Consider the following 12425-nt stretch of genomic DNA (forward strand, 5'->3'; position numbering starts at 1 on the left):
TTTACCACGCATTTACACTCAAATGACTAAGTTGACTGACCAATTACTGCAGATGAAGTTGTTGAGAAAATATGAACCATACTGATAATTACTTGCTTAATATTTAATGACTATTTTAAAGCAAGAAAAGGATGAATGAGAAACTAAATTACAGTCAATTATGTTCGTAATATGTCCTCACATGCTCAATATAGCAAAGAAAATCTTTTTTATGACACTGAGTTATATGGTATGATATATTAAGTTGGCCTAACCATAGATATTTGTATTATGCAATGTCTTCAATCCACCAAAGCAAACATATGCACATTTGAACTGTGTCAATACATTGAACATAACTCTTCAAACATAATCATAATTCATTTTGAAGTAACCACTAGCCAACATAATGCACTCACCTGGTTTGGAATCACTCGCAATGTTTATGGAGAAGTCCAGCTTCAACCTTTCTTTGTTCATCCACTGCTGACTCTTGCCACCTGACGCTGATTGGAAGAGGGCATCAAAATCCGAGTCCGTGGGCCCTTGGGAGAGGGTACGGGTATCGCCGCCTGGGTGACAGCGTCGGATGTGCAAGTGGAGGGACTGGCGGTGCTTGGCCCTACAAAGAGGACTCAACATGAATCATGTCTCAGCACACTTTCACTCCCATTCAAACAGACAGATTAACTGGCCAGTTTGCAAACAACATTATACTATTCAAAAATTTACATGGAAGGTTTCAAATATAACTTTTAACAAACATCTATTCTTTAGTAAAATTATCTCTCTCCCTACAGTTTACAAGCCTGATTTTGATTATTATAGTAATTATGAGCTGTGATGCTTAGCAGAACATACAAACCTCAATAGAAGCAAATAATATTTTCTTTCAAGTTGGACATCCCACAGAGCCTGCTTCACATTTTCCAAAGGAGAGGCTGAGGTCAGAAGTGGTATGACATTCCACAAATTCCTAGCAAAGTTGAATCAATTGCAGTAGCAGCAAAAACAAAGAGTAGGGGAAGTTAAGGAGAGGGACATGGGCAAACACAGCAGGAGATGGAGAAAGGAATATACATATTTTAGGGGTGTGTGAGGTAAGATGGAAGGATAGCGGGGATTACTGGAGTAATAATTATTGAATTTTCATAACGTGGAGTTGAGGAGAGACAGAAAGGGGTGACAGTAGTATTCATAAAAGATAAAAAGGAACACAGAAAACATTGGCCCAATAAGTGATCTAATAATATTAGAAGAGATAAAAATAGTAGTAGTAGTAGTTTTTATGGGAGGCGACCGACATCTGAGGTCATTTGCACCATTAGGGATGGACAGGAAAAGATGAAGGGTGGAGAGAAACCCGGCGTCGGCATTAGCCTACTCTTCACGAAAGGTGCCAAGTGGTCCACAGCTTAACGTCCCATCCGACGGACAATGTACTCACTCAAAGTGCTCTCCACAAAGCACCTCAAGTAGGGATTGGGATACTGCTGAAAAATATTTATTGTCTCTAGGATTTGAACCCGGGCCCTATCAGTGGGAAGCCTGTACATTAGCCACCACACCATCTTGATCCCAAGAGAGATAAAAATTCAACTAATGAACTTGGTTCTCATTCAGGTCTGCATTGAAAATCAGGCATCGGGTGTTAATCAGCCACTGCAAAAATTATTGAGGGAGGACAGAGGTACCCAGAATGGAATAATCAACTGAGGTGTGAAACAAATAGGGTGGAAGATGCAGTGTGAAGATATCGATGAGTACAAAGGAAGGTGTTAATATTGGCGAGCCATATAGGAAGGTGAAAGATCAATTAAGAAAAGGGAAAAGCAGTGCATACATTCAAGGTTTAGGCATTTAGGAATTTATTAATTGGCCAAGCAAAGATTCAAGATAGAAAGAATACATAAAAATGTGGTTTCCCAGGAAGAACTGATACCCAAAAAATCACATAGCTTGTGTGAAGGTGAGGGGGCCAAAAAGCCTCACCCAGAGGTGACCCCAGGCCCTCCACTGAATAAGGCAGTGCTCTACCTAGCAGACTATCATGTTTCTAGAGGATCTATATGCAATGGATATTAGACCAGTAAGTGTAGACAAAGAATATAACATTGATTTGGACAGCTTAGATCAAGGCATACTTAATTGAAGATAGAAAGGGCAAAAATGGAATTAAAATCAAATAAGAATGAGGGGACAAATTTTATCCCAAAACATCTAATTATGAGTTTATAAAATGAGGAAGGAAGAGTTTTTATGGGTTAATTCATTGAATTTACCAGGGAGGAAATTGGCTGGAAGATTTAATCAGATTATTCTTAGTTCCCATCCTGAAAAAAAGGAAAGGCAGCCATATGTAAGGACCATAGAACAATAAGATTGAATTTTGCACTCAGCTCAAGTGGTTCTCAGGATCCTCATCAACAATTTAGAGGATGATCAGTTTGGGTTTGCCACTGCAGTAATAAGATCACTAATAGAGGAACATAGAATTAAATCACAATTCTTTCAAATATTTTGAAAAGGCATTTGATGGTGTGGACTGGGTAGAGTTAATGAATCTATCCCAGAAAAGTTGAGCAGAGTGGATGGACAGGAGGCTAATCCACAACCTGTACATGTCTCAGATTACTCAGGTGCGAATGGGGGATGGGGAGTCCAGATGGGCAATGTTAGGAAGAGGAGTAAGGCAGGGTTGTACATTATCATCTCTGCTGTTCAACGTGTAAGTGGAGGAAATGATTAAAGAGGCATGGGAATAACTGGAGATAGGAATGAAAGTGGGCGGGGAATTTATAAAATTAGTTAGGCTTGCAGATGATCAAGCTGTAGTTTATCAGTCAGCCATGGGGTCGCAACCATTGCTTAGTGCATTGGAAAGTCATTGGGATGAGAATAAATGTAAATTAATAAAATTCCATGGTTTTTGAGAAAGAGAAAGGCTAAGGTAAATGTTAAAATAGGAGGGCAAAAACTAGAGCAGGTAGAACAGTATATGTATCGCAGAAGTGTTCTGGAACAAATTGGTCATAGTAGTAAGGAAGTAAGGAGAAGAATTGCACTAGGAAAAGAAGCTCACAAGGAGGGAGTTGTTGCTTGAGTCATTGAGCAAGAATTTTAAGAAAATATTAGTGAAAATAGTTATTTGGTTTGTATGATGTGGAAATATGGTCATTTAAGCAAGATGGTGGCCAAAGAATTGAGTCTTTTGATATGTGAGAATGGAGAAGGATGGTGAATGTGAAGTGGACAGAAAGGAAAGCAAATGAGCAAGTACTTGGATTGGTGGGGTAGGAGAGGGGAATGTTAAGACAGATCTTAAAGAGGCAGGAAAAATGGATGAAAAGCATATTGATTGCTGATGGGATGTTGAATACTGTGATAGAGGGGAGAAGGCAAGGAAGGCACAGGGTGGCAGCAGGAAAAGAATGGCAGACATGATTAATAGCATGAATGGAAGTAGAGAGTACGTTTGCACATACTTTTTCCCTCCCTTCATCCTATTTATCATTAAAGAAGGGTTTGCTGTTGTGTTAGGTTGCCAGTTTGTAAGCGAGGCTGAGATATAGAGCAGTGTGAAGTTTATGTCTATCCAAAACCTACCTTCAATGGTAGACCACAAAATAATACTTATGAGGAATATATTAAATAAGCCAACAAAGTGCTTTCCAAGAACTTTCCAAGTGGGTGCACAGGACTCTTAAGAGAGAAGGGGAGTGAGCATGTCCTTCACTCACCTATATGAACAGCCCTTGCAAGAGTAGAGTCGCTCAAGGGAATGTGATATGATGTGGTGCTTCAACTGGACCTGAGTCTTGAACATCTTCCGACAGGCAGGGCATGGATGTCTATTGGTTGAAGCAGTAAGAAGGCCATTATTACAATAAAACAGTATACTTGAAAACCAATATAAAAAATCACCATGTTTTTCCCGTTCACCACTAATGTACAAGTAGGATTTCAGCAGCAAAAATGTAATTATGCCATAAAAATCATTTCTTAGGTAGGACTATACACTGGTATATCACAAGCAGATTTGCACGGAGTTTACAGTCATTGAATAATTGCAGACAGACTATAATCACTCCAATCCACATTCATGTCAGTTGAATTACAAATTTAGCATATCACAACATTACTATAGTGATTATTTAAGTCACCAATGATGATTAATGATGACAACTTCATATATGTCATACGAAAGTGTCATTGTTACAGCATAACCAGTTTATTACATTGGAAAAATTTAAACAAGACTGGTGAAACAATTTGGACAAACAAAAAGTTCCCAAATACCAAACTAAACTGCTATTTCCAAATATGATGTAACTTTAATACATTTTTTATTACGAATGATGGAATGTCAGAATTTGATTTTTAGCCAGAAATGGAGGGGAAACAACTTGACCACAAAGATAAGAAGAGCAGAGGGTGGTAAAGATGCAAACAGTGGTTATAAGTAAGTGGTTTCTGACTAAAAGTTTCTCATCTCTGCAACTTTTTTCTTTTATCAAAAACCACTCAAGATTCACCAGTACCCTCATTTAACATACCACTATCCTTATATTAACTGTGGAATACTAAGTTTAGGCAGCATTCACACCAAAGTAGTCAATAGCCAACGTCAAGTGGCAGGCCAAGTGTAAAACGTTGTAGAACATACATCTACATCAATACCCTGCAAGCCACCAAAAAGGTGTGTGGCAGGGGCATAGTATCAGGAAATCAAAAAAATACAGTGTACACATTTTTGCACAAGTTACATTTCATTTCTTGAAATATTTAAAATTCTGAAAATTCAATCAAAGTGAATTCTTTCCCATCAAAGTACTAACCAAATATTGACATCATTCACAAGCTATGTAATATGAATATTATTCAAACTTTCCAGAAAAAGAAATTAAAGCTAAAAATAATAAAAAGGACGATCCAATTATTTTTTACCTGAATATGATGAAACCAGTTATTTTTTGTGGTCATCATTTTCTTCATATGAGAACACACTTAAATCTAACATAAGGAATAAAAAATATTTGTCCTTAAAAATAATTACATTCTATGAAGATCAGACTATATTAACTTCTGGGTTCCTTATCATTTCTAAATATATTTAGACCTTCTGCCTCTTCAAGCCTACTCAGAACTAATCAAGCAGCTCTGCTACAAGGTGAGGGCACACTAACTTGCGTTTAAAAAAATTTCTTTTCCTTAACTGTATTCTCGGTAATGCTCAAATTTAGGATTTGTCTCCAAACTAATTTATGCAAATTTTGATGAGGAACACAGAACTCCTGCCTTTGTATGCAAGGCACTTAATTCCATGGGCCCAGCTTGGCCTGAAAAATCATGATTCTTCATTACATAGCACAATCCTGTACTACAAATATCTTTCAAATCATGGTTTTATAATGATTTGAAATTGTGAAATCAATAATGTGTACAAAAAGTTGAATAATCAAGCAATTAAATAAATTTCAATTTTTTTCAAAGTATTTTAATGCAATTCTGTCATCTTCGCTCCCAATGACATTGGGATATTGACTTATAAGAAAGGTGACACACTTTCCTAAGACAATCTTTTGAGCAGTAATAACATATAAGAATTCTGCAGGCCAGAGAGTACCCATCAACCCTCTTTCCAGGTAAAGTAGTTAAGCTGGCACATGAACTGTAAACGTAGTAGAAGTAAACTGGCAGCTGCAGAAGGGACATACTAAAAATCAGTTTTCACTCGGTATTAGCATTATGACACTTAGCCTTCCGCTTGCTCGATGAAGATGGCATCTCTTGCAACCACTTGAGTAAAAGAAACCTCTGAGGGCTAGCAGATACATAGTTTTATAAGGTCTATTAATAACAAGTAATGGTAGTTTTTAGGGGATGCGAACGGCAGCTGAGGTCATTGGCAGCATTAGGGATGGACAGGAAAGTATCAAGGGTGGAGATAAACCCAGCATCAGCATTAGCCTATTCTTAACGAAAGGCACCAAAGGGTCCGCAGTTTAACATCCCATTCGTCAGCCGGCGTACTCACTCTCACTCAAGTGCCCTCCACAAAGTACCTCAAGTAGGGATCAAGATACCACTGAAAAATATCTGCCACCGCCAGGATTTGAACCTGGGCCCTCTGGGTGGGATGCAAGTATGTTAGCCACGGCACCATCCCAATCCCCATGTCAATAACGAATGCTCATAAATTTTTTATCCGTACAGTTTATCATGCAATAATTTCTAAATTGTTAATTTAATGCCCGTTGCATGAGTGGAACAAGTTGGAACATGTTCAGTTTCACTCAACCGATAATGAAATAAAGCTTTCCACAAAGGTATTTCTTCTGATTAGGGAACAGGAAAATGTCACATGAAGCATCGTCTTTTTCGCAAGGAGGATGAGAAACAGACTTCACATTGACATTTGTGAGATTCTCAGCAACAGCATTTGCAATGTGCAGCCAGACCAAAGTCAAGATCAAAGGATCAAAGTCCAGCCTGTTCCTTTGAAATGTGGTCTTGATAAATGATATGGCCTTGGAGAATTTTCACTCCATCCCTATAGTATGATCCACTAACAGTTATGTGGGCGAATATATCAAGCTGACACATATTTCCCTAAATGTTAAAAAAAATTATGAGACCATAACTTTCCCAACAGAAGCAACCAATTGGGCTTTTCAGAGCTGGTGATTCTTGAGATTTCCACACACATCTTTGCTGTATACTATCAGGATTAAAATCAGGTACCCAAGTTTCATACGCAGAGTTAACAAGCTACAAAAGCCCTTGCAACATCAACCAACTGCAAATGTACTGTTGTTCAGGAATAAGCAGTCTTACCTTTTAACTGTGCATTACTAACCTATAATTGAAAGCAGTTAAAACACTTGCATTTGTAGGGCTGAGGTATTTCCTTGGAAAGCATGTAGCATTCAACTAAAAATCCTTATTCCAAAAGAATGCACATTTTACAGGCAGCAGGATGACAAAGATAATTCAACACTAGAACTAGACCACCAAATCCAATGTCCAATCTATTGACTGGAGTACATATAGTTTTAAAACAGGGGGCAGAGACAAAGATATCTGCGAGTCATTTTTACATTCCTTTACATTGACCTCCATTCATCAATTTCAACTAAGGATGCTAATAATCTTGATTTGTTAGCAATGAACATACCTGAAAAATTCTTAAATACAGGAACTATATTAGGAATTAGTGACCACAGAGCAGTAAATACTAAGTTTTCCCTATTTGGGGTCTGAAATAAGAAAGCTAACAGAAAAAATTACTTTAAAACAGACACTATAATGGCTTAAAGTGTACGTTGCAGAGTTCATTTGTAAATTTTAAGGAAAAAATTAAACATTGAAATACTGAGGATATGTGGAATCACTTCCTTAAAATCACCAACTCAGTATCAACTGGTTCATTGCAAGTAAATTTACAAATAATACCATAGAACCTAGATGCTACACCACAAAAGTTAGAAAATTGATAAGACATCAAAAGCTTTTTCATACCAAGATGATTCATCAAATACAAGGAACAATATCTATCCACAAACAGAATGAGATCACATATGATTATTGGGTATGGCAAATGCCAAGAGGGACTTTTGAAAAGCATTAAGCGAATTCAAAAGGAAAAGAATATCTTATAATTTAAATGAGGATCCAGCATTTTGGTCATTTGTCAGAGAGGTTCAGGGAAATAAGGCTACAGCTAACTCAATCCAAAAGATAAAGGCGAAAGAGAAACTAACAGCTTGGACAAGGCCACTTATTAAATTCTTTCTTTCAAAGTGTCTCCAACAATGTGTCACCAAATGTCTCTGATAGCTTATCAAACTGTCCCCCTCCATAATAATAATAACCTTCACAAATCCTCCAGAACAGATCAAATACCAGCTCATGTATTTGAGGAACTAGCATCAGAAATTGCGGCTTATCTAGAAAGCATATTAAAGAAGTCTCTAAAGGATCAGAAGGTTCCCAGGAGTTGGAAAACAGCTACTGTAACACCTATATTAAAAAACAGAGACAAGGAGGAACCAAGCAATTACAGACCTATTTTCCTCGCATCCATACCATGCAAGGTCATGGAACATATAGTTCCTAGTTTGATAGTGAGACACCTTGATAGTTAACAGTTATTAATGAAAAACCAGCACCGTTTCCAAAAAGGAAAATCCTACGAGACACAACTTGTGCTTTTTGTTCACGATATCTTTGGTTCTGCAGAGATAAATGTTCCAGTGGACATGGTTTTTTTAGATTTTAAAAATACTTTCGACATGGTACCTCATAGTAAACTACTCGCAAAGCTAGGGCATAGATTAAAATATCCTGGGTTGAATTAAAGACTTTTTGAATTGTCGGGTACAAAGAGTAGTCATAGCTGGTGTACACCTAAAGTGACTTCTGCTGGCTCTAATCCAGCAGAAGTCACTTCAGGTTTTCTCTAGTGAAAAGCTATCACACCTCTTCTATCCCTTTTAAACATTAATGACACTAATTCCATGGTTAACATTAAGGTATGTTGAAGAATTCTGCATGTCCAGGTTTTCACCGCGTTGTTGTTTGAAGCCGACAACAGTTTCGCCGAAGTTTCATCCGGCGTCTTCAGGTCGAAGATGGACCTGAAGACGCCGGATGAAACTTCGGCGAAACTGTTGTCGGCTTCAAACAACAACGCGGTGAAAACCCGGACATGCAGAATTCTTCAAGCCACCGCCGCGAAAATCTACGCAGCCATTAAGGTATGTTTATTTGTCAATGTTGCAGTCATTTACAGAGATATCCATAATTCTGAGGATACTACAGCAGATGACCTTCAGGCTATGCAACGTTGGTGTGATGCTCGGCAATTAGAAGTAAACTTAAAGATGTGTGTAGTGATGAATTTTTACAATTTGAGCAATTCCCTTATGAATGCCTACTGCATCAGGAATACAGACACAGTGAGTGTAGACTTGATTAAATACTAGAGCGTTACCCTCACTCACAACCTCTCCTGGATGAAACATATGAGGAATATATGGACGAGCTATCAAAAAATTATGATCCATTAGAAGAGAACTGGGGAATTGTGATGAAAAGGTTAAAGAGCAATGCTATCTTTGGCTACTTATACATCATTTAGCATGTGGTAGATCCTCATGATGTTGGCTTGATTGCAAATCAGATCATATACAATGCAGAGGAGCTAGATTTGTAGAACGTTGTTAAGAAAAACTGAGTAGGGTATCAAAGATATTAGGGGAGCTAGGCCGGGAATCACTCATGGAGTGAAGGTTAATTTACAGATCAAATCTCTAGCACTAATTGGAAGGATGTCTCTATAGCAGTGGTGTTGAAAATGTATTATTACACTATCATACTATGGTAGGACAGATGAAGTCAATAAAATTAGAGAGATTAAGAATATAAGAGATAGATTTAAGATGTCATTTTTTCCATGAAAAATAAGGGATCAGAATGATGCCATTCAACCGTACAAGGGGTATTTTGTGTCATTAGTAGTCTGGTGTGGGTGGCTTGCAGGGTAACATGCCAATGAATGTGAACAGATAGTGACATGGGGTGGAGGGAATATGGGAGGTGGTTAAACCTCAAGTGCCAACCTAGTGACCCAACCATTGGGAATTTTGTGCTCTTTGAATTAGAATGGCAGTAATTTGATGCTTGAAATTTTTACTTCTTTTGGCAGTTTTGATAAATTGTCAAGTTTAATCCTTTTGTGGAGGCAGGAGATACTAACTCCAAACAAGTTTTCAAATTTTCACTTGTTTCAAATTTATTTTTTTTCTAGCCACCCCTATGCACATCCTCTTGTCAATTTATGAGCAACACAACAGAGATCTGCCAAGCTTGAGGCCTACATTAAGAAAATTTTTGTGAATATCAAATTGTAAGCATATTTGTGCCACTATATTACATTTATGGGCAAACAAATAACCAATAAACAGAAATCGTTAATATTTTCAGCAAAATTATGTTTTTTATTTCAATACTAAACAGCTGTCAATATTCAAATATATATTTTTTTAATCAATATCAATCGTCATGGCCCACAGGTAATAAACCATTGGGCTACATTATAGAATCTTGTAGAAAAAAATTCTATTTGTCGTCTACCATAATGTACTCATTATTGATATAGAAGGTCATCTGATAAACACAAAAGAAACTTTAAGAAACCAAAGGAAATAAATATCTTTATGAACACAACTTAATGTAACCACAGAAGAGGCTTCCATTAAAAAAGACATGAGATGGTAATTCTTCATCAGCCAAAATAAGTTTTTTCACAACTCTTTCTGGTCACCAAGTCATAGGATTTTACTCTCCCTAATGAAGTGGGCCCAACTACGGGCTATGATTCCACTCATGAGAGAAGAAAATAGGCCAAAAATTGCCAGTTCTGTCTAACCCAATAGTTTAGATTAACAAAAAATTTTGATAAACACTAGTTATCATTTCAACCAAAATATTTTGTCCTGCAGCAAGCTGATTGCTTAGATACATAAATTCAGGGAAATAATCTCTAACAATAAATATTGAAGTACTCTAAAATACAGTACCAGTGGAAAATAACATCATGTTTTTCCTGACATGAGTCAGTAACTTATACAAACTCGTGTTTCCTGTTGTGAAATAAGACGGATGTCAGCTGAATTAGAAGCTCGCACATTCTTTTATAAACACCATGGCCAGTTGATGGTCAGCAAATAACAGAAACTTACCAACATTATGAATCCTGTTTTACACTCAGTACAAATAGATACAATAGCAGTGCACATATGGTCGTAATGATAAAATGGGCATGCTCATCATAATCCTCACTCACTTGGCCACTCCTTCTCTATGTTGGCATTTCGTGTGCTCGTGAAGTTGCTTTCTAGTTACTCCCCTGTACGAACACACACCACAGGCAAAAGCTCTCACATCTTCCGTGCTATGGAAAATTCGTTCATGCCTCTCTACTCCTCCCTCCGTTACGCTCTGGTACTCACACTTGCTACACTGCAAACCAACACTTAATGCACGTTATCACATAAACACACAATTAACAATTTACCTGACTTCCATTACGTTCAATACTTTATGAGCTGTATAGTAACGTGACACGAGATTGCATACAATAGAATGCCCCAGTAATAATGTATGAAGTAAAACCACTCACTCCCATATTACAAAAGCACAGGTCGAAAATGTATTAATGGTCTTGAGTATAATGTTTCTTTTGCAGAACATGTGCCTACAGTGTTAAGCGATTGACATATCAAATGACAAATTGGAATGCATGCATGTGCCTTATCAGAACCGCAAAACTTTTATAGGGTCAAAAACTGCTTCCTTAATTGCTAATAATATAGGCACTGATAGCAAATAACAATAGAATTTCAAGTCTAAATTCTTACCTTGTGCCCTTTATTGTGTGTTCTCAATCGATGCACAGCCAAATTGGACTTAGTTCCTTCATAATCACATTGGTTACAGGAAAACATTCTATAAATTAAGGCAATCATTAAATTATCACGATGCACATAAATATGACGTAAATTAGGGAAATAATACTAAAAAGCGATTACTAGATATACACTTACTTTCGACTGCTTTTGGAAATCTGCATAAAATCACCCGTTTTTTCTTTCGGCCGAGCTTCATTCGCGTTAGAGCTGAGACAAAATCGACGCCTTCGTTTCAAGAGATTTTGCCGACTGGTATCTTTGAATACGACGATGTTGATCTCATCAGAACAACTAATTCTTCCGTCTTCATTTTCATTTAAATGCAGCTTCATTACCTTACCAGGATCCATAATGCATAGACTTAATGAAGCAAAATAATTACTCCTATACTCTTTCTTTCTTCCTAACAAACAGGATCGGCTATGGACAATCACCAGCCCGCGATTATTTCAATGAGTTCCAATGGAATTAAAGAGTAATACTTATCTCAAACACTTAAAAAACAGGCCTGCACGTTCTCATAACGTAATTAACGGCATCGCAAGCAACCTGTCTTCGACGCATTAAAACCATGATTAAGAGTATAATCGGCACGAAACTTATGCACCACGCTACCTGAAATACCTAAATATAGTACAATCATAATGCCATCCAAGAACGTTCCACTCCCGTGCTGTAAATTGTTATCGACGTTATACACAAGACGATCATACAGCAATCCTAACCATCAGCCTACAGAACAAAGATACCACCCACGTAAAACTTCTATTATGATCAGGATGAGTCTCTCAGTGCTATTGAGAGTAATGGTGATTAATAACCTTGCTCTAAACCACTTCAGACTGCAGTTTCGGTGATTACGATAGCTACTGTCTACATTTTGATGTTGTGACTAGTGTTATTAATTCTCTGCCATACAAATTCGCTCTCCTCCTACAGCAAAATGTCGAGTCCAGTTGTTAAACACCCGTT

General features: G+C 37.4%; 1 protein-coding gene across 2 annotated transcripts in view; it reads right to left on the reverse strand.

Annotated features, from left to right (window-relative positions):
- The window catches only part of LOC139693922 (RE1-silencing transcription factor-like), a 17617-nt gene extending 5192 nt beyond the window's left edge, over positions 1 to 12425 (reverse strand). For both annotated transcript variants that reach the window (XM_071592259.1, XM_071592258.1), the window contains exons 1-5: positions 11589 to 12425; positions 11403 to 11490; positions 10829 to 11004; positions 3720 to 3830; positions 399 to 601 (exon numbers count right to left, since the gene is read on the reverse strand). In XM_071592259.1, the coding sequence (XP_071448360.1) occupies positions 399 to 601; positions 3720 to 3830; positions 10829 to 11004; positions 11403 to 11490; positions 11589 to 11803 (793 nt within the window). In that variant the 5' untranslated portion in view covers positions 11804 to 12425. The remainder of the gene's footprint in view (positions 1 to 398; positions 602 to 3719; positions 3831 to 10828; positions 11005 to 11402; positions 11491 to 11588) is intronic.

Source organism: Hetaerina americana, unplaced genomic scaffold (genome assembly GCF_022747635.1).
Source record: "Hetaerina americana unplaced genomic scaffold, ioHetAmer1.1.p SCAF_5, whole genome shotgun sequence".
NCBI classification, from domain to species: Eukaryota; Metazoa; Arthropoda; class Insecta; order Odonata; family Calopterygidae; genus Hetaerina; species Hetaerina americana.